General features: G+C 50.0%; 1 protein-coding gene across 2 annotated transcripts in view; it reads left to right on the plus strand.

The window, feature by feature from the left end:
• The first annotated feature begins 724 nt into the window (after positions 1-724).
• The window catches only part of MDGA1 (MAM domain containing glycosylphosphatidylinositol anchor 1), a 1,353,685-nt gene continuing 1,330,841 nt past the window's right edge, over positions 725-23,568 (plus strand). For both annotated transcript variants that reach the window (XM_069608760.1, XM_069608761.1), the window contains exon 1: positions 725-1,670. In XM_069608760.1, coding sequence (XP_069464861.1) covers positions 1,604-1,670 — 67 coding nt within the window. In that variant the 5' untranslated portion in view covers positions 725-1,603. The remainder of the gene's footprint in view (positions 1,671-23,568) is intronic.

Consider the following 23,568-nt stretch of genomic DNA (forward strand, 5'->3'; position numbering starts at 1 on the left):
GAGAGAAGGGGTGGAAGCAAAGGCCGCAGGAGAAGCAAGGGGAGACAAATGGAGAGTGTGGGAAAGACGTGGTGGTGCTGCGAGACATCCAGGGGTTGAAAGCAGACGAGTGGGAAGATATGGGACGCACTAATGAAGAGAGAGACCAAGGACCAAAGGGGGGCAATGGACTATGGCAGAGGAGAAAGAGTTATAATGATGAGTGAGAGGTCAGAGCAGAGCAGAGTGAGGAGGGGAAGAGAGAGTTCGTGTGAAGGAGAACAAGAGAGTTGGGTAGAGGGAGTGGGAGTGTGAAGAGGAGGAGAGAAAGCGAAAAGGGGGGTGGGCGTGCAGATAAGGAGAGAATGGGAGAGAGATTGGGTGCCAGTGAGAGACATAGAGCGGGGTTCGGGGTGGGGGGGGGGGGTTATAGGTAGGAGAGAGAGCACAAGGGGGGAGGGGGGAAATAAAATGAGGAAACGAGGGTTGGAGGAAAAATGGAGATGGGAGGACGGGGAAGGAAGAAAGAGGAACAGGGAGAGAGAGCAGGACACACAGGAAGGGAAACGGGTAGATGGACGAGGGGGAGAGAGACAAGACGACAGGGCGTAGGAAAGGGTGAGTGAGGGGAGCTGCTGGGGGATAAAGGGCGGGGAGCATGGGCAGGGAGCACGAGAGACAGCGAAGGACCCGCAACCCGGGAAAGAGCGCGAGCAGGAGAGAGGCGGGGGTGGGGGGAGAGGGAGGGGCGGAGGGGAACGATGGGGAGACAAGAGACGGAGCAGGAGGCGAGAGAAGCTGGAAAGAAGCCCAAAGTAGCGGGAGGCGGGCCGCGCACACCCCCTGGCTGTCTCTCCTCCTCCCGCGCCCGCCCTCTCCCCCCGCGGGCTGCAGCCGGCGTCTGGATCACGAGCGGGAGGAGAAACTCTCAAGTTGGCACCGGAACAGTTGCGAGCCACAGCTCACTCGCGCCCCGGCCTCTAGGCGCACAGAGAGCGGAACCGCCAGCCCGGGAGGAGCGGCGTTGCACTGTGTAGATATCCTGCCGAACAGACCCCGAGCCTGCACTGCTTCCCTGCCTGTGCAGTGCACCGCACCCCTGCCTGTGCAGTTTTGGGGGGCACCGAACCTGCACCGCACCCTTCCTGTGAGACCAACTGCTGGAGTTCTTCCCCACGTCACTCCCTCTGGGCTGCTGGAGTGCTGCCCTACATCACTACCCCTGGGGGAGGGGGGGTGCTGCCTGGCTGCCCCGCACCACTGCCCTCTGCGGATCGGCTGCCCGAGCTCCTGCCCCGCACCACTGCCCTGTCTCCGGGAGCCCCTGGATCTGCCTGGCACCGCCCCCCGTGCCTCCGGTAGTGTGGTTGGACCCGGGGCTGGGTGCCCGCGTCCTGCTACTGATCGCCGGACCCTCGCCGCCGCCTCCGCCGGTCCTGAGGGCTCTCTGCCCGGATAGAGCCCGGCGCATCTCCCGCCGCCGCAGCGCCTCCTGTTGCTGGAGCCACCTGTTCTTCTGACCATCGCCTGGATCTCGCGCTTGGATTACGCTTTTTCGTATTTTGCCTTTTTTTCTGGATTTTTGGGGTGTGTCTGGTGATGACGGATCTCTGCTGAAGGCGCCATGGGTTTCCTCTGGTTCGCCCTGCTCTCCCTGGTCCCCGGGAGCACCCAGGCGCAAGGAGTTTACGGTAAGACCCCCGGGGGTTGCCCCCCAACTCCAGGGAGATGTTACACAGCATGAAGTGAGAGCGCGGAGAAAGACAGATTGGAGGGGGGGGTTGGGGGGGCTGGCGGCCGAAGTTCACGCTAGTGGGCCTGTCTACCAGAGGGTGCAGGACATTGCGGGCGTATGGGGGGGTCGCCCCGAGAGCCTTCTGATAAGCGGGTGTCACCCTAATGATCAGACAGGTGCCAGCAATTTGTGGGGGGTTGGAGCGTGGGGGGATTAAAGACCAGCCATGTCCCCATTCTCGTAGATCAGAACCGATTGGTCTAAAGCAGGGCGCCGCACCTCTAGGATTTCACGGGCGCCCAGAAAATCACAGGCGACCGCACCGACTATGGTCGGGGGCGCCAGGACGCCGCCCTCATGTACCCTGATGACAGACAGCAAACTTGACCAAGTCCTCACATCACAGCAGTCGCTCGACAGGTGAGGGGCGTCACAGACGATACCACCCCCACCGCTCTCGCCCACACACACACACCAAGGCACCGGCCGACACAGGTATTTAGACAGGGAGGGGGCGCCACAGCCATGCCCTACTGCGACCCCCACCCCATACACAACAAACTTCTTCACCAAGGTGTGGTGGGGGAGAGGCGTGCCCTGGCACTTTGGCGCAATTTCTCGCACACAGTGACACGCCTCCCCCTGGTGAAGTGGAGGGGTCTTTAGCAGTGTGGGGCTGCACCACACCACAGTGCAGAGAGGCACAGCCATGCGCACAGAGAAACGGCAACAAACCAAATGTGTCTAACCCATCGCCTTTCAGACTCACGTTGTCGACTTCCGAGGTCCTGGGCTCTGGTGCAGACAAGGCAGTGTGTGTCCGTCTTCCCCAACAATAGCCGAGGTGGCGTTGTGTGAGTTGGTGGCACCGAGCTCCGACGCTATGTTGCGCCTCTGGAGAACCGACAATTAAAATGGACTTCGGGGGGCAATCTCGATTCTCGTGGGGGGCTCGAAGAAGAAGGGTGGGGTGGCCACCTGGCGCGAGAGTGCACCGCCATGCTATGCACTGCCCGAGCACCCGCGCGCTGCGCCGTGGTGTCAAGTCTCAGCACCCGGTGGGCGTGCACGGCACGTGCATCGCGTCTATATCACCGTAGGGGCCCGACTCTTTGAAGCCCGAGGTTGCACAACAGGTGCACTGTGGCTGCCTTGTGTACTCTTGGTTCGGAGGTGCGTGCACGAAGGGAACAGCTCTCAGCAACACGTGCACAACTCTGGGGACGCAGCAGACACGTGCACAGGGCACCAGAGCTCTCTGGGTACCCTGGGCAATCGGCAGGGGCTCGCGTGAGCTGTACTGTGCACCCCTAAGTCTGTGAGCAGCATTGGGGGTCAGAGGGTCGCCCTTCCGATTCTAGGAGCGGGCCGGGCGCGTTGCAGGCTTCGTGCAAGGGATGGGGTGGTGTAGAGGGGCGTGTCTGCTTTGGGGGTCAGAAGGGCACAGTCTGTACATGCATATATAGGAAGATGGGGAAGGGGCGGGGGGGCTGACGAGTGCACTCTCGCTTATACATTGCGCTTCGGGCAGCTGGCTCCCGCGGGGGTGTGAACCTCGGCACCCCAGAAGTTCGGCGTGGCAGGGACACGCGGGCAGAAGGGTGCAAACTTCATGGGCACCTGGAGTGAGTTGCACCTGCTCACACGAAGCTCATGCACATCACCGGCACGTGGGAGAAAATGCAGCGCGTGCGCTCTTGGGACGAGTTTCTACTTGCGTGCACCCTATTACAAGGTGCACAGACCTGGCTCTTGGGACGGCGCGTGCTACGCTTAAATATACAGAGCTCGTGTTGGGTTCTGGGTACAGCACTGGCGCACAGGGGGGTTGCGGATACGCAGGGGGCCTGTGCTGATTGCACACTTGCATGGCAGTCTGGCTGAGATCGTGTGCATGTGGTCCTGGCGTGCAGCCCGTGTACACGGGATTGGGCATTCAGCAGGAAGCCTGGGCTGGGTCATACGTGCATGTACAGGGTGCACTGTCTGAGTGGGTACCCCTCGCCCCCTGGCTCTGAGTACCTCCATTTCACTGAGGAGGATGTGTGCACTTCTACGTGCTCAGAGAGCCACTTTTACACGTACATACACGCACGAACACGCGCGCGCAGTGATTTTGGCGCACCCTGTCATTAGCCATGTGGGTTCTCTCGCCGCACAGCCATGGTGCACAGGAGGCTGTGTACACTAGGGCTGAGTCTGTCCACGCGCGTGCAGTGTCCCGAGACAGCTTACACATGAACGACCCGGTGCCACAGCGAGGCATGCCACTAGTGCGTCCGTGCATGCGCCTCTCTGTGCGGGCATTGGTACTGGGAAGGGGTGTGCTGCGAGAGCACGCACCTTGGGCGAGACTCAGTTACACTCACAGGGTCCCGTGGGAGGCTAGCGCCTAGGCGGGGCGGGGTGCGTGCAGTCAGGGTCCCTGGGCAGAGAGTGCATAGGGTGCACGCAGGCACGTGTGTCCGCTCTGGGACCTGTGCAGGTTGTGGGGTGAGAAGAACGTATCGCCGAACCTCCCCGTGGCCTGGAACACAGCGCACCCCACGCACCGCACGCACAGAAGAGGCAACGACGACAAGTCACCGAGCAGCGCCCGAGTAAACGCCAAAAGCCCCTCGTAATTCACCCCCAGGGCCCAGCACAGGGGCGTTGCTAAGGGGGGGGGGGGCTAAAGGGGCTATAGCCCGTGATCTTTTGGTTGTAGCCCCGCATAGAATCTCAGGAGCTACAGCCAAAAGACTAGCTAGCCCCCAGTCCCAACAGTTGCAACATCAGTGTAGCCCCAGGTCTTTTCCAGACCTAGCAACTCCCCTGGCCCAGCAGCTCTCCAGGATCTCGCGGGAGGGGGGGGGGACCGGGGTCGGGGGTCCAAAGTGAGGCAACATGCCTTCCCTGGCAGCGCAGCCGGGGCACACTCCCTGCACTGACGTGCCAGCCGCCCCGAGATCACTGGAGATATGCACAGAAGTCAGGTGTGTTTACTCCTGTTTCCGAATCCCCTCCCCCGCCTCCCTTCCTCCCCAAGAAGGGGCATGCTGTGCCCGCGAAAGCTGGCGAGGGGCTAATACCCCCCGCGGAGTGCTATCCTGGCACACGAGGGGGTTCTGTGCTTCCCTGTGCCTCCGCAAATTAAGCGACCTGTCAGCATAAGACATGTATTACAGCCAAGCGGGGCTCTTCACATCTAGAGGCTAGAGAAGCAGTCGGACAGAGAGACGTACAGGGAGAGCCGATGGATACACGGAGCGACAGATAGATAGGGCGATAGATACATAGATAGATTGACCGCACCATAAAGAGATACATAGAGCGATAGATGGATAGTATATATTGCTAGATCGATTGACAGAGTTTAGATGGATATATGCACAGGAAGCGTGCTAGATAGATGGATAGAGCGATAGCAAGATACACAGACAGATGGATACACAGGAAGCGTGCTAGATAGATGGATAGAGCGATAGAAAGATACACAGACAGATGGATACACAGGAAGCGTGCTAGATAGCAGGATAGAGCGAGCGAAAGATACACATATAGATGGATACACAGGCAGAGTGCTGGATAGATGGATAGAGCGATAGAAAGATACACATATAGATGGATAGATACACAGGCGGAGTGCTAGATAGATAGAGCGATAGAAACATAGACAGATTGACCGCACTATAAAGAGACCCATAGAGCGATAGATGGATGGTATATATTGATAGATCGATTGATAGAGTTTAGATGGATATATGCACAGGAAGCGTGCTAGATAGATGGATAGAGCGATAGAAAGATACACATATAGATGGATAGATACACAGGCGGAGTGCTAGATAGATGGATAGAGCGATAGAAACATAGATAGATTGACCGCACTATAGAGCGATAGATGGATGGTATATATTGATAGACAGATTGATAGCAATAGATTGATAGAGTTTAGATAGATATATTCACAGGCAGAGTGCTAGATAGATGGATATAGATGGATAGAGTGATAGAAAGATACACAGATAGATGGGTACACAGGTTGAGTGCTAGATAGCAGGATAGAGCGATAGAACGATACACATATAGATGGATACACAGGCAGAGTGCTAGATAGATGGATGTAGATGGATAGAGTGATAGAAAGATACACAGACAGATGGATACACAGGTTGAGTGCTAGATAGCACGATAGAGCGATAGAACGATACACATATAGATGGATACACAGGCAGAGTGCTAGATAGATGGATAGAGCGATAGAAACATGGATAGATTGACCGCACTATAAAGAGATACATAGAGCGATAGATGGATGGTATATATTGATAGACAGATTGATAGCAATAGATTGATAGAGTTTAGATAGATATATTCACAGGCAGAGTGCTAGATAGATGGGTATAGATGGATAGAGTGATAGAAAGATACACAGATAGATGGGTACACAGGTTGAGTGCTAGATAGATGATAGAGCGATAGAAAGATACACAGATATATGGATAGATATACCGGCAGAGTGTTAGCTAGGTGGAAAGATAGATGCATACAGATAGAAAGATACATAGACACACAGGCACATTGCTAGATAGATGGACAGAGAGTTAGAAAGATACACAGCTAGATAGATAGAGATGGATGAATGCTGTGGCGTATTTAGGCTTTCTGCTGCCCTAGGCCCAACAAAGTGCACACACCTCCCTCCCACAACTTTACTCCACCTCTGCCAGACTGTGCACCTTCACCAGATGCCACTCCTTCAACAAACGCTGTCCGCGTTGTCCAAACGACACCCCTTCATCCCCATTGTGTCCCCCATTTAGGCTCTGTAACGTTATAGGGACATTTTTAAGGTTTCGGGGATCAGAAAGCTATTGCTCGCTCTCCATTAAGTCAAGCCTGTCATCTTCTCTGTTAGTCGAAAGAGTGTTTTCAGATCTCTGCTGCCCAAGATTTGGAGAGGGCAGTGTGTTCTACAGTTGGGTTCACTAGAGGTAATTGTTATGGCTAAGTGTCTACTTTCGGTTAAGTCCGAAAACAATCTTTTAGAGGAAGTGATAAGAACGTAATCTGTCTCTCAACTGGGCTCAAGTGAGTGAGGAATTTTGCTTTTAATGCAAATATCTGGTTTCTCTCAGAAATTGCATGCGGTCACTCTATGAGAAGCACTTAGACTAGTCTGTAATATTAAAGACACATAACTAAATTCCTACATCTGGTCTTGTCAAATAGTAAAGTTTGCATATGAAACATATGCACGTGGTTCTGAATAAAAAGAACTCAACCCCCTTCTCATGGTTACAGATGTGGTGTAAGCACGGGGCAACATGGAAATAAGGCAAGTTACCTGCTGCAGCCGATGTACCTCCAATCCCTTGGGCTGGAAAGCCATTAAAATAGGGAAAAATCACAAGTGAAGTTGTTAACTTTGCCTGGGCATAAACACCTCAGTAGAGTAAAGACAGTTGCAGAAGGTTCTTGGACTCTTTGGCCGTGCATTCTCACGGTGGAGAAATGGAAAAGGGCGACCCTGAACATTCATGTGTGAGAAGCAACAGCATTCCTCGTAGCTGTGCAATGCAGGCACCTTTTATAACAAAGGAAGTGGTACATACTGTTTACATCATTGCTGTTTGTGCTATTGTTCAAAAGACCCAACATTCCAAGAGTAAAATTGTTCAATGGTTCGGGCACAATCTTACCTTTGTGGGTGTGGTTTGGGATATGGGTCTCGCCAGCTTGCGTGTAAGGTCATTTCAAATGTTTGTTAACGTAGAGTTTGTTGGACTGTACAATACATAGGAACATTGTGAGATTTGTGGGTTTAGCTATAGGGGTCCTGCTGTCGTTTGAAGTACTGTTTCACAGTAAAAATCCGACTGTTTATTTAAATATAATGAATGTAAAGAACTTATAAACATCACAGTTGTGCATTGTGTGTCGTAGTTTGCAGTTGGTTCTCCTGGTAGTACTGAGCGTGCAGTAGAATGTAATTAAAGTGACATGATAAACCCAGCAGGGATGCCTTTTACGTGCTTAGTACTGAGCAGCGTCTGTAAAGAAGGCTGGATGGATGTCTTTACGGGACACCTTCACAGCTGTGAAACAGTGTGCACCTTTGGAACACAGCGTTTGCTCTCACCCTTCTATGTCTTTGGGTATCCTTTCACAGGTCTCTTGATGCACTTGCACACACAGGTTTACTCTTTGCCAGTTTACCTTTTCTATGATCTATTTCATGTTTGCATCTTTTGGGAGGCCACAGACCTCTGATATGTGGGTCCGGGGAGGGAAATGAGTGCTTGCTTCTTAACATCATTTCAGGGCCACCACCTGTGGGAACTCTGTGCTTGACCTAAGCCTAGGCATGCGCTTGATATTGTAAACTGATGCATCATTTTTAACCTTTACTTTTGGGAAGGGAAATCCCTCATTTTAGCAATGGTTTAAAACAATGCATGTATTTGAATATAAAAGAGACTGCTTAACACAGTGTATGTTTGTATTGAGTAGAAATAACTCCAAAGATAATGCAAAGTGCCACCAATAAAACCAATGAGGATTTGACTGGATATTAAAAAACATTTTGGGAAAAAAAGAACGACCAAAGTTTTATATCAGTGTGTCAGAGTTTTATGACTGAATTACTAAATACCTAAAGCATGCTGCGTTTGGTACGTGCTTCCTTTATTATTATTTCTTTTTTTAAACAAATGTCACTCTAACAATGAAGCTTTTGTAAATATCGAACATGTGTACAAGTTTAGCCCGGAAAAACTATAGCTGTCGGAGTGGAATGACTGCTAACAGCTGATCATTTCTCGCAGTGCTGTGGAGCAGCCAGACTCCGAGAAACAAGGTTGGATTTATATTTAAAACATGAAAACCAGTAAATTAAAAATGAACTGCAATAACATGCTGCTCCTCTGGCAATCTGGCCCCTAGGCCTGAGCCAAGATGGCCTTGTTGAAATTGCGTCTATGGATGAATGACTGGATGGGTGCATTTTATGTTAAGGGCATTTGTATAGTGCCTGCTACCATTGCTATGGCCTCGAAGCACTGCGGGGGTATGAACACCCTTCGGAAGACAGTAGTCAGAGGTGTGAGAGGTTGTGCGTTAGTTTGATTATACAGCCAGCACATCTCCTTCATAATTCTGGAGCCCGCCGACTGATGCTGTCACACCGCACGTTACTAATACAGACACAGAAGCAACGGAAGAGTCTGCGACATTTCATTACCCAGGCTCAGCCCCCCTCGAGCTGGCACTGATTTCTTCCTTCTGCATCTGTCTTGTTAGGTTGGCAATGCAGTGCCCATGGCTTACACTGTTAGACCCCGTGGCCTACACAGCCATTGTCTGCCAGCCATGAGGCCACGCATTGTGTAATGTTGGCATCTGTTGTGCCCATGCGTTGGAGACACACACACACACACACACACACACACACACACACACACACACACACACACACACACACACACACACACACACACACACACACACACACACACACACACACACACACACACACACACACACACACACACACACACACACACACACACACACACACACACACACACACACACACACACACACACACACACACACACACACACACACACACACACACACACACACACACACACACACACACACACACACACACACACACACACACACACACACACACACACACACACACACACACACACACACACACACACACACACACACACACACACACACACGAGTAAAAATATATAATATTACAGGGCATAGGAGGTAGTGGGTGGCGTTGTGATGGGAGTCTGTCACAAACTGGTAAAGGAAAACATTATATCTATGCAGAAAAGCCATTATATCTATGCAAAGAGCACTGCATCTTTTATCTGAATTCACTCAAAATAGCCTAAAGGATTGAATTGAGCAGCCATCATGAAATTAAGAATTAAATTGTTGTCCATTGCACTGTAGCACACTTCAGATTCAACTTCCAAACAAAACTGTTGAGTTTCGAAAATTACGCCAATATGTTTCTGGCTTCCCAAGGAAGGTTGCACACCTGTACAAACTCTCCTTTAATCATTTGTGAACATGAAATCAAAATCATCTCCCAGTATTCCGAGTAGCAATCAATTGGTCATTGAACCATTGTCGAATCCAAGATGGCAGCCGAATGCCCCACGGATCGCTCCATAACTATTTCAGCTCTCCTAGCGTAGGAGCAGGATGTAGTCGCCTTCTTATGTTCATAACTTTATTTACCTGCTAAAGCTACTGCGTGACCTTTTATGGTGGAGGACTGGCGTATCGTTCTTGAGTCGCGCAAGTTAACCTGAGTGTCTTCGGTATAGCAGCAGTGGCAGATTTACGGCAAAGGGCCCAGCGGGAAGCACCTGACAAAGGGCCCTAGGTCGGCGGGTCATGGAGGTGGAGCTTAGGGTGGGCGGAGTTAGTTGCAGTCATAAGTGCACAATGGCAGACTTTCGAAACAAAAGCTTTTTTTATTTGAAGTTGTCTTTATTACAGTTATCTGTGTTTAGGGGTCTGACTAACTGGAAAAAGCTGAGCCTCCTCATCAGGCTTTGCTATCAATGGTAATATTAGATGAGGCGGGGCCTAGAGAGGCGGGGCCGCAAGCATCAGCACAAGCAGATCTGCCACACTCCTCCCACTGAGCGGCAACTGGCTGCCATGATGCTCTTTTCTCACATACAATACAGCAGACCTGCTCCTCCTCATATACACATCTATACAGTGCATGTAGGACATGGGCTCGTGGATACATTTCATGTGCTTTCAGGAAAAGCCCTGCTGGGTGTGTGAGCATACAGAAATCAAGACAAAAACGAACAGTATGTGCTGCCCATACACAATACAGTCCAACACTGGGCAATACAGAACCAAGTCCAGGCTGGCATACACACAGAACCCTGTCCAGACTGGGCATACAGACACTAGGCCAGAGTGGGCATAAGAGGACATACAGAACCTGAGTCAGTGAGGCCATAGAGAACCCAAGCCAGGCTGGGCATACACAAATGCGTCCAGAGTGGGCATACCCCAGAAGCTAAGCAAGGCTGCTCCCAGTCCAGGCTGGGCATGCACACATAACCCAGGTCAGACAGGATCTACATAGAGCGGGCCATGTTGGGCATAAGAACACGAGCCAGAGGGGGCATACAGAGCCCAGGGAGAAGGCACTGCAGGTTCAGCCCGCACGAGGTGGGAACACATAGTGTGGTCCAGGCTGCGCACAGGGAGTCCAGGTAAGACTGGGCACACAGAACACCTTCCAGGATGGGCGTATAGAACCCAGGCAGCTATGTACATGGTCTGAGTAACACACCCTTATAGGAGAGAATGGTTGGGGGGTACATAACGCACAAGTGCTCCCACTAACATTTTATGTGGGGCCCTTATATGAATATCCAAGTTGCATTGTAAACTGCAACAACAAACGTGTGTTAATGAAAGCAGCAAAAAAGCTAAAGCATGGGTACACTGGTTTCGTGCCCAGCTCCCTTGATTTTGAACCATGCCATGCAGCCAGTTCCTGACATTACTTGGACTACATTTTCATTTAAATGGCTGTAAACCAACACCTAGAGGCTAAGCAGTGCTACAAAAGATGTTTGTCTCTATAATGAAACTTGATGGTGCACCTTTCATGGAAGTAGCAACATGTTGTCACCCGATGGCGGGTGAAAACACCCGATTTTGCTTTTGGTGGGTGAAAGCCCATTCATTTAAATGGAAGGGTAGAGGGATTGGCCGGTGAGAGAGCTGCTTTCAGGGCAGGCGACACCGACGTATGATGTAGAGATGAAGAGCGGAGTTGGTTGTGTCCACAGAGCTAATGCGTGTTATTGACCTGTGTCGTGGTCAATCAGAGGCTTTCTGTCTGTTTTTCAGGTACCCATCCCCCTTACACGGCTACACACATTTAATTCATTTTTCAAACGTTGGCAACACCCCCTCGTTGCATGCTTCTGCTTTTTACAAATCTATTTCATTTTACGAACGTATTTCAGTGCCTGTGGGTGTCGTCAGATCCACAGCACGTTCTCTCTGTGTGTGCCCAAAAAATCCTCCTGGGGGACCACTGTGATTGCAGGACAATCCAGCAGCTGTTTTAGCAACACGTCCGACAGTAAAACATCAACTGTGATGTGCCTGCATTCCGCCACAGGGGCCCGCTCGCCGTTTGTCTGCCTGGCAAGTGGTAAATCCGCCTCTGCGTAGCAGTCAGAATACAACTAGCGGCCCCAATACAGGCTCAACGAGGGGTCTCACCACCGTGTTTAAAAACTCTGTGTTTCTTAGGGGGCACTGCAGTCCACAGACCTAGAAGGAGAAATGTAAGAATGAGAAAAGTTGCTTAAGCACCAACCCTCAGACAGCTGGTCTTGGAGTGGGATTGTTCATTTATTTCAGCACAGGACTTCACTCCTGACTTGGGCGCAGTGACATTAAAATCCCAGAGCAGTCTCCATGCAACACTGTACACGCTCACGATCTATGCACGTTTTAAGGGCATGCTCAGGTGTTCTTGCGATGGACATCATATTGGAGATCCAATAGCGGGACAAAAATTATCCAGACATGAATGAGAAAGGAAAATATGGTAATGCTTTTGCCCAGGTGCAAGTATTAGCCTGAAATCACGGTAAGAGTCTCTTTTCCTAACCAAGCAAATATCTGTGTTTATAGTGCTCTCTACAGCGCTCAGGGGCGAAGATGGGAGAATATTAATGGCCCACCAGGCCAAGCCTTTCTCTTGAGCCTCAGAGAGACCTCAGTGATGTTACTTACTATCCGTCTCTGCCCCAAAACACGGGGGTGATGACTGTCTGCAACCTTGGGCCTTTTCTCAGTCGCTAATAGTTATGTTTTCTTTTTTAGTATTGGCTGTTACGTGGCGCTTTAGCACTACCTACAAGCCAAAGGAATTGCATTAGATTACAGATAGGGAGAAATGGCATATGAGGAGGGACACACAGCCTGTATGTGTTTTTTGGTTATGGGCCCAACCATTCACTTACTATGGCCATGCTAATTCCTATGCCCATTCACACCAAGTTCCTGCCCCTCCCCACCCAAAACACCTCCTCAGGGCAACTCTTTGAGCTTGTTTTAATCAAGCCTTACTATCAAACTTTCCACTCGAAGTCCCTGCCAGTGTTTTTTCAAAGCAGTCTCCTGACAGCCAATGACTTACTTGGAGTGGTAAACCTGCTATTGGTGTAATACAAATGTCTTAACCAGGTCATACTTCAGCCACTCGATTTATAAGCACAATGCATGTCCTTCACTGATGTCCTGTTAAAAACAAGCTTTGGCAAAGCCAACAGTTTGGGCTTGTTTATCAGCATTAGGGATTTGCCAGGCACTGCTTTTAGATGCCCAGGTACTCGCACAATTTTGCACCTGCAACCATCAATGGCCAGTTAATACCACTACGGCTGTGCCTGGCAAGTGCCTTTCCTATACCTTAAAAAAAAAAAAAAAAAAAAACTGTTGTCCAATCTTTGTTTTTAAAGTGTTAAGGGCATATATTTTCGTTCTGTATTACAGTGGAAATTATAAGCAACTACCATCAATGTTGAGTTGGGTTTAACAAATGCATGAAAATTCAGTTTTACCCGGAATGTGAGAATAGTTTTAACCATGTCAGCTAACGAGCCACACATTAAATCGTTCTAAGCGCCGCTCACTCCTGCACTTAGGGAGGCGTGGCCCATAGTACAAGCCTTTTCAGCAAACAAGCCACACATCAATTCATTGTAAGCGCTGCTCACTTCTGCACTTAAGGAGGTGTGGTCCATAGCATAAGCCATTACAGCTAACAAGCCATCCATCAAATCATTGTAAGCACCGCTCACTCCTGCACTTAAGGAGGCGTGGTCCATAGTATAAGCCATGCCAGCTAAAAAACCACACATCAAATCATTGCAAGCTCCGCTAACTCCTGCACTTAAGGCGTGGTCCATATTATGAGCCATGTCAGCTAACAAGCCACACATCAAATCATTGTAAGCGCCACTCACTCCTGCACTTAGGGAGGCGTGATCCATAATATAAGCCATTTCAGCTAACACGCCACACACCATATTGTAAGCGTTGCTCACTCCTGCACTTAGGGAGGCGTGGTCCATAGTACAAGCCTTTTCAGCAAACAAGCCACACATCAATTCATTGTAAGCGCTGCTCGCTCCTGCACTTGGGGAGGCGTGGTCCATAGTATAAGCCATGTCAGCTACCAAGCCACACATCAAATCATTGTAAGCGCTGCTCACTCCTGCACTTGGGGAGGCGTGGTCCATAGTATAAGCCATGTCAGCTATCAAGCCCCAGATCAAATCATTGTAAGCGCTGCTCACTCCTGCACTTAGGGATGCGCGGTCCATAGTATAAGCAAGGTCAGCTAGCAAGCCACACATGAAATCAATGTAAGCGCTGCTCACTCCTGCAATTAGGGAGGTGTGGTCCATAGTATAAGCCATGCCAGATAACAAACCACACATCAAATCATTGCAAGCTCCGCTAACTCCTGCACTTAAGGCGTGGTCCATAGTATGAGCCATGTCAGCTAACAAGCCACACATCAAATCATTGTAAGCGCCGCTCACTCCTGCACTTAGGGAGGCATGGTCCATTGTATAAGCCATGTCAGCTACCAAGCCCCACATCAAATCATTGTAAGCACTGCTCACTCCTGCACTTAGTGATGCGTGGTCCATAGTATAAGCCAGGTCAGCTAACTAGCCATCCATCAAATCATTGTAAGTACCGCTCACTCCTGCACCTAAGGAGGCGTGGTCCATAGTATAAGCCATTACAGCTAACAAGCCACACATCAAATCATTCTAATCTCTGCTCACTCCTGCATTTGGGGAGGCGTGGTCCATAGTATAAGCAATTTCAGCTAACAAGCCACACATCATATCATTGTAAGCGCTGCTCACTCCTGCACTTAGGAAGGCGTGGTCCATAGTATAAGCCTTTTCAGCCAACAAGCCACACATCAATTCATTGTAAGCGCTGCTCACTCTTGCACTTATGGAGGCGTGGTCCATAATATAAGCCATTACAACTAACAAGCCATCCATCAAATCATTGTAAGCGCTGCTCACTCCTGCACTTGGGGAGGCATGGTCCATAGTATAAGCCATGCCAGCTAACAAACCACACATCAAATCATTGTAAGTGCCGCTCACTCCTGCACTTAGGGAGGCGTGATCCATAATATAAGCCATTTCAGCTAACAAGCCACACATCAAATCATTGTAAGCGCTGCTCACTCCTGCACTTAAGGAGGCTTGGTCCATTGTATAAGCCAGGTCAGCTAACTAGCCACACATCAAATCATTTTAAGCACCGCTCACTCCTGAACTTAAGGAGGCATGGTCCATAGTATAAACCAGGTCAGCTAACAAGCCACACATCAAATCATTGTAAGCGCTGCTCACTCCTGCACTTAGGGAGGCATGGTCCGTAGTATAAGCCATGTTAGCTACCAAGCCACTCATCAAATCATTGTAAGCGCCGCTCACTCCTGCACTTAGGGAGGCGCGGTCCATAGTATAAGCCATGTCAGCTACCAAGCCACACATCAAATCATTGTAAGCGCCGCTCACTCCTGCACTTAGGGAGGCGTGGTCCATAGTATAAGCAAATTCAGCTAACAAGCCACACATCATATCATTTTAAGCACTGTTCACTCCTGCACTTGGGGAGGCGTGGTCCATAGTATAAGCCATGTCAGCGATCAAGCCACAAATCATATGATTGTAAGCGCTGCTCACTCCTGCACTTGGAGAGGCGTGGTCCATAGTATAAGCCAGGTCAGCGATCAAGCCACACATCAAATCATTGTAAGCGCTGCTCACTCCTGCACTTGGGGAGGCGTGGCCCATAGTATGAGCCATGTCAGCTATCAAGCCCCAGATCAAATCATTGCAAGCACTGCTCACTCCTGCACTTAGGGAGGCGTGGTCCATAGTATAAGCCATGTCAGCTACCAAGCCACACATCAAATCATTGGAAGTGCTGTTCACTCCTGCACTTAAGGAGGGGTGGCCCATATTTCTACCTATGTAAAATAACACTCAGAAATGTACAATGTAACAAGAAACCAGACATCTGGTGCAGCAAACAATTCCCAGACGCTACAATCGACGAGTCATGCAGCTGACAGTGCAGCAATCACCCGCCAACCTGAGCCAAACAGTTCACAATAACACACATACTGTACAGACCAAGGCCACAGCGCGAATTATGGGGAAAATAGCGACTCTGGTGTCAGCGCTGGGCAACTTCAATAGACATCACAATGTGCCTCAAAGCAGTGCACAGGGCCACAATAAAACGAGATCAACACGATTCCGAATATAATGAAACATGAAAACATTATGCACTGTCCAATGTATTACACAACATCACACACACATACAACACAACCAATCTTTGCAGTAAATAGCTCTGAGGGCATTAGATAACATCAACATACACAACTACTATACAAAGTGCAGAGCGTCACTCTGGCCATCACATAAGGCTGGAAAAAATACCTTGATTTATCCCTAAAAAGCACAAATACAACGAATAGCACAACAAAAACACAACAACATACAAAACAACACACGTCAGGGGCACACATCAAGTAATCTAATATGCAAACGAATGGTACCTTTCGCAATGTGCAACTCTAAAATAATGCCTCAAACAACAGAGCAAAAGAAAAACACATTGCCACACAACACACAATTCACTTACTACCCTAAGAACACAAACCTGCAAAAACAACCAAACAGCACAGAGAGCACTAAAGAACACTGACAAAAGGCACTGCATCAGTGTATCACCGACATGGCAAGTTCTCCCCAACATAACACACAGCAAACAATAGCATTCGGTAAGAAGCAAGGCAGTGGAAAGCAACAACACTATACAATGTGCATTGAAACATGTGGGTGAGCAGCGTGTATCATCTCGCTCACCCCCAAAAATGTCACACAACACCGGGGGTGGGAGGGGAGAAAGTGATCTTGTGATACCCTGGCTGTATTCATAAAAGCTGGAGGGAGGGGTGGAGGAGTGGCGGGGGTGGGGAAGGCGGACAGCGAGGGGCAGGACTTTGGTTTGCAATCTTCTTTGGCTCTTGCTGCATTGGGGGTTGACTAGACAATACGTGGTATAATTCATCAAAACGCTCTATATTTAACCCTACAGAAATATCCTAACAATACATGCAAAGATAGTAACATTTGATCGCGTCATGCCTGCAAACAAAACAGGACACTATTTGACACACAGATCTCTTCACAACAGTTTTAGTAGCGTTATCTGGGAGTCATTGTTTGCACTAAAACACACAATTACAAACGTCGCTGAAGCACCTTGTGTTTGGCCTGGCATTAGAACTGCATAGGGCTCTAGACAGAGGCATCACACATTGCATGTTCCTATGTGTGATACAGGAAGTCAGTCCAGGTATGGCCGGCGACGCTTTAATGTTCATTTCATATTATTGCAGTTTCTTTTTATCTAAATAAATAAATAATTGTATTTCTAAATGACAGTAATTGCGTGCACAGAAATGCAACTCTTTGGGCAATCCTTTACCCGTACCTTGAACACAGTGCAGCCTGTATATGCCTGTAGTCATCTGGCCGCAGTCACTCCAGTGGAATAAAATAGACCTGTAGAAGAGCTACGAAAAAAGAAACGCCCATGAGTAGAATAATATGACGTGGAGCCACCAGACTGCGCTAGTCCCTTGTGAAATGCTCCTCTGATCCGTCGCCTGTTGGTCCTTACTCTACTCTGGCCATCACACCTCTGGCCTTGGCTCCCCAGTCCATTACTCCTCTGGTCCATGGCTCTCTGGTGAGTCACTCTCCTGTGATCCATCAATTCTTTGGTCTTTGGCTCCCTGGTGAGTCACTCTCCTCTGATCCACCACTCTTCTGGTCTTTGACTCTCTGGGGAGTCACTCTCCTCTGATCCATCAATTATCTGGTCTTTGACTTTCTGGTGAGTCACTCTCCTCTGATCCATCACTCCTCTGGTCGTTGGCTTCCTGGGGAGTCACTCTCCTCTGATCCATCAATTATCTGGCCTTCGACTCTCTGGTGAGTCACTCGCCTCTGATCCATCACTCCTCTGGTTGGTGGCTCCCTGGTGAGTCATTCGCCTCTGATCCACCACTCCTCTGGTCCATTGCTCTCTGGTGAGTCACTCTCCTCTGATCCATAAATACACTGTTCTTTGGCTGCCCGGTGAGTCACTCTCCTCTGATCCATCACTCCTCTGGTCTTTGACTCCCTGGTGAGTCACTCTCCTCTTATCCATCACTCCTCTGGTCTTTGGCTCCCTGGCGTGTCACTCTCCTCTGATCCACCACTCCTCTGGTCTTTGGTTCCCTGGCAAGTCACTCTCCTCTGATCCATCAATCCTCTGGTCTTTGGCTCCCTGGCAAGTCACTCTCCTCTGATCCATCACTCCTCTGGTCGTTGGCTCCCTGGTGTGTCGCTCTCCTCTGATCCATCACTCCTCTGGTCGTTGGTTCCCTGGCGAGTCACTCTCCTCTGATCCATCACTCCTCTGGTCTTTGACTCCCTGATGAGTCACTCTCTTCTGATCCATCAATCTTCTGGTCTTTGGCTCCCTGGCAAATCACTCTCATCTGATCCATCACTTCTGTGGTCTCTGGCTCCCTGACAAGTCACTCTACTCTGATCCTTCGCTCATCTGGTCTCTGGTTCAAAATACCTGAAACCTGTCAACATGTAAACCCTTATATAAACATGTTATGCTGAAATAATGTCATGATAGCTTTATTTTCCACACCCGGAAAGGAAAACTAAAAGTCCTAGTATGCGAAATAATGAGAGAGAGAGAAATAATGAGAGAGAGAGAGAGAGAGAGAGAGGGAGAGAGAGAGAGAGAGAGAGAGAGAGAGAGAAAACACAAGGTACGTGTTTGCAAAGTTATGAAGGTTCCAGCTGCACAGCTAGGGGGGGGGGGTGTGGCTGGTGGTGGCTGCCAGTCCTGTGCTCCACCCAGGCAGGCACATGGAGCTTGGGGCTGGTGGTGGCTGCTGGCCTGTGCTCCACCCAGGAAGGAACATGGTGCTGGGGGGCAGGCTGGTGGCTGCCGGCCTGTGCTCCACCCAGGGAGGAACACGGAGCTCGGGGCTGGTGGTGGCTGCCGGTCCTGTGCTCCACCCAGGGAGGAACATGAAGCTCGGGGCAGGCTGGTGGCTGCCGGTCCTGTGCTCCACCCAGGGAGGAACATGAAGCTCGGGGCAGGCTGGTGGCTGCCGGTCCGGTGCTCCACCCAGGAAGGAACATGGAGATCGGGGCTGGTGGTGGCTGCCGGTCCAGTGCTCCACCCAGGGAGGAACATGAAGCTTGGAGGCAGGCTGGTGGCTGCCGGTCCTGTGCTCCACCCAGGGAGGAACATGAAGCTCGGGGCAGGCTGGTGGCTGCCGGTCCTGTGCTCCACCCAGGGAGGAACATGAAGCTCGGGGCAGGCTGGTGGCTGCCGGTCCGGTGCTCCACCCAGGAAGGAACATGGAGATCGGGGCTGGTGGTGGCTGCCGGTCCAGTGCTCCACCCAGGGAGGAACATGAAGCTTGGAGGCAGGCTGGTGGCTGCCGGTTCTGTGCTCCACCCAGGGAGGAACATGGAGCACGGGGCAGGCTGGTGGTGGCTGCCAGTCCTGTGCTCCACCTAGGGAGGAACATGGAGCTCGTTCCTTTCTGCAACTCTTGCTGAAAGCTCTGCGCTTCGGTCTGGGGCCTCACCCCTTGTGGTTTCCCGAGCTCTCTGTGATTTCCTGCGCCCCTACCCTGGTGATTGAAAGCGGGGCTCACATAGAACACCCTGGGCCTGATTCACAGAACGTTTTCCTATGGGATTGCGCCATTATAAAACACTTCCATGAATCAGGCCCTCCATGTTGATGAGTGACACACATGAGAAAGCTATCATTTGTATCTCCCCCTGCCCCCCCCCCGCACAGCAGACTCCATGATCATATTGCAAGGGGATTTAGAAACAACTTTTCGAGAGAGGGGTCTTTTGTCTTCAAAGCGCTACAAAGTTTGACCACTGAAATCAGCACTGCACAGGGGCAGGGGATTCGTGACTCAGTGGCAAGCTGGCCCGAGTCCCTTCCTGTGCCACCAGCAGGCCTGCCAACCCTGAACACACATGAAACATACTCTACAGGGTCACCTCATATCTCCCTTTGCTTCCAAGGTAGATTAGAAGGTCCTTGGCACAGTCATTTCAGTGGGATAAGCAGCCTACACGCGGTACTAAGCCCTCCCACTTTTTTCAGAGGGTGGACTCAAAAACACTATTAGAATAAAATAAATATCCTGACTTGGTTTTGTGTGTGTGTTGATTTTATCAAAGGCAAATGCCATTCGTCCTGTGTAATTTGGCTGGTTATGCAAAGCCAATTGAATGAAATGTGCATATTTCACCTTGATATGCTCATTTCTGGCGATGACACATCCTATTGCATTTGTTGATGACCCCCCCCCCCCCCAATTTTAGTTTTAGGGCTTGACCCCTGGGGGTAAGAGATCTAGCGGGGACCAGATAAGGCACACCATAATATTCAGCCGGGGATACAGTGACATCTACTAGAAAAAAGCAGTATTGTTATGACACATCATCATCACCTTCGCATTTGGCACCAGGAAATCAAGTTAGAGAGGCCCGGCAGAGCCCCAGTTCAATGGCAATTTGTAGACACTGCCTGTACGGGGCCTTGGCTAGCCCCGGCCCACCTAAAGACCTGATTGTCATGTCACAGGGCGTTAGTTTCTCCTTTCTTGGTGGCAGCAAACCCTACTACATCATTGGAAGTGCACGTGGATGAGCGGTTTGTGCACTTTGTGTTTGTTACTTTATGACCAAGGCAAATCTTTCTGGAATTCCTTTTGGCAGGAGTCTGTAGAAAACAGCACACCCCTCTCGTGTTTGTAGTGTTACTTGCGTGTTATCAACGTATTCTTCAATTCCACTACTGAAAGATGAAGATTTAAACCACCAAGAAAGAGCCAGAGACAGGGGAGGGAGGAATAAAGCAAAGAAAGAGTAACAGAAAGTGGTAGAAGTACAAGGGGACAGGAAGAGTGAGTGGTAGAAAGACAAAGATTGAAATCATCAAGAAAGAGCCAGAGACATGGGAGGGAGGAAGAAAGCAAGGAAATAGAAACGGAAAGATGTATAAGGGGAGAAGAAGAGCGAGTGGTAAAAAGATGAAGATTGAAAAGTCCACAGAAAACAAATGCAAAGGTACAAGGAGGAGGAAAAGAAAGCAAGGAACCTACCCCTAATGGAAGATGGAGAGAGCACCATGAGAAAAGTAAGGGAAGAGGGCCTAGGGAAGAGGGCCCAGGGAAGAGGGCCTAGAGAAAAAGGGTTCTGATATTCAAGGGAAGGAAAAAAAAGAGGAAGCTCAGGGGTGGGGGTGTGGGGGAGTAATGTCGATACAGATGATAAAAAATCGGGGGCAGAAGTGTTAGAAGAAGGAATAGGAATTGTAGATTAAGACGGGGAATAAAGATCACGAGGGGAGTGGAAGACCAGTGGAAACGGGTACAGCAAACCCCAGCATATTATGTTACGTAAAGTCTAGCTTCGTGTGATAACAGAGCATTAAAGCCCATCGCGCCTTACCAATATCAATAAGGAGGGGTCCTGATGAGTACGCCCATTCCGTCCCTCCTCTGAAACTTTCGCCTGTTTCGGTCTCCAGTGTGTATCTTCTTGTCATCTGTGTCGTGTTCTAGGTCTGTTGTCAGAGTTGAGCACCCTCGGGATGTTGTTGGAGACACCCACCCCTCCACACCCCCTCTCTTTTAGCCGCAATGTTGCCCGCTATATCCTTGGTTGTGTGACATCCCCCGAAAGTACGACAACTTTGCGAACGCATAATGAAACCGTTGTGTTGTGCAGGGAGACGGGCACTGCAGAACGAGAGAGGAGGTGGAGGGGTTTGGGGGGTGTAAGGGATGGAGAGGGGTGGGGGAGTCACTTAGAAAGAGAGTGAGGCCTTGGGAAAATAACTTGTACCTTTCAAAGAAGCAATTAGCCACAATTAGCGAGGTCTTTGCAGGCAGCTGCGGGATCTGAGCCGCTGTTCTCGGCAGACAACCGAGCTGCTGTCCTTTGCAGCCTCGTTAACCCTTAACAGAGGGCACCTATTGTGTGCAGTTTAGGACCTGGCATTCTATTGCCCTGACTGGGGGTGGTGGAGGCCATGGGGGCGAAGGGAAGGGGGAAATGGGGAGTTGGCAGAGGTCGTCTCTTTATTGGGGAGCTGTACTTGAAGGACACGTGTAAACACGCTGTGCCCCTCCCCCTTCACACGGTGTTGCATGGCCCACTCCCCCAAAAGGAAGAGCATTCATGATTCTCTCATAATAATCCGAAGAGGTAGCTCGGAGGGTTCAGTGCTTGCTGCAAAGGCCAGCGTGAAAAGGATTGGGCCCACACTTCGGTTGTTTACCCAGTCAAACATCCGAAGCTGGCACACTGTGTGCTAATCACTTGCGTGACATTATGGCACGTGTCATGATAAAATGCAACTTCTTGGCGCAAATTAGAGATCACTTTTGATGTTATTGTTACGAAACTGTTGAACCAGAGTTTGCCATGGAACATGATAATGGTTAAGTTAAACTTGGCCGTCATTCCATCTCGTTTCAGAAAAAAATCCATATTTACAAACAATCAATTGTGGTGATAATTGAATTGGACAAGAGACCAGTATCTCTCGCAAGTCGCAGGCCAGGGCACTCAATTGCATACAGCGCTTCCTAGCTGAAACTAAAACCTTTTTGCATTTTGAAAACGGACAAAAACAGATTTTGAACATTCAGCAAAATAGTCTATGCTACATGCAATGTCAATAGCAATTGTTTGTGCCTAAAATACTGTACTTTATCCCGGATTAGGTGATGTTTTCATTATGTTGTAGTGAAACATTGCATATGATATGATGTGGCATTTATAACGCGCCTGCACACAAGTGTTTCTAGGGAGGACAAAATAACGATCTTATTAGGCCTTGTGTCATTTAGATCGTGCAAGTGCAGGGAAGGGGGAAGGGGAGCAGTGCCTGGGGGGAGCGGAAGGGGAAAGTGCAATTAACCCACAAGTGCAGTCAGTGGGCGGCTCATAAGTGCAGAGAGAAGGGACCGTAGGGTTGCAGATACAGACCCCTAAGTGCTGGGGGAGCCCGGAGGCAGTGCAAGGGCAACTGGACATGCGGGAGCCTGGGCCCGAGTTCAGAGAGTAGCCAGGTGACCAGTGCGTGGAGCAGTTAGGTGCATCGGCAGGGGAAAGGAAGAGAGAAAGTAGAAGTGAAAAGGAAGGTCTTGAGTTGCTTCCAGGACCGGAGGTGGTTCTGCTCAAGTCTGAGAGAGGCAGGGAGGCTGGACCCCAGCCGAGGAGAGAGATCTGCCCCCAACTCTCTGCTTGGAGAAGCGTCTGACCCTCAGAGAGTTGGAGGTGGATGAGCGGAGAGGTCGAGTAGGAAGATATTTTGGAAGAGAAAGTTGGAGGTAGTGCCATCCCAGGTCCCAGAAAGCCTTGTGGACAATGCAGAGGGTCAGAAAGTTGATCCTTGCAGCCATGGGGAGCCAGTGAGGTTATTTCAGAGCTGGAGAGATACGATCCCTGGGCTTGAGGCCAAGGACAAGTCTCGCAGTCCTGTTCTGGATGAGTTGTAAAGGTCGAAGAGTAGAGGCAGGAAGATTTTGAAAGAGACTGTTGCAATAGTCCAGCCTAGAGAGGATCAGAGCTCAGGAGACAGTGAGCGCTTCTGGGGGAAAG

Source organism: Ambystoma mexicanum, chromosome 4q (assembly GCF_040938575.1).
Source record: "Ambystoma mexicanum isolate Mex_15411 chromosome 4q, UKY_AmexF1_1, whole genome shotgun sequence".
NCBI lineage: Eukaryota > Metazoa > Chordata > Amphibia > Caudata > Ambystomatidae > Ambystoma > Ambystoma mexicanum.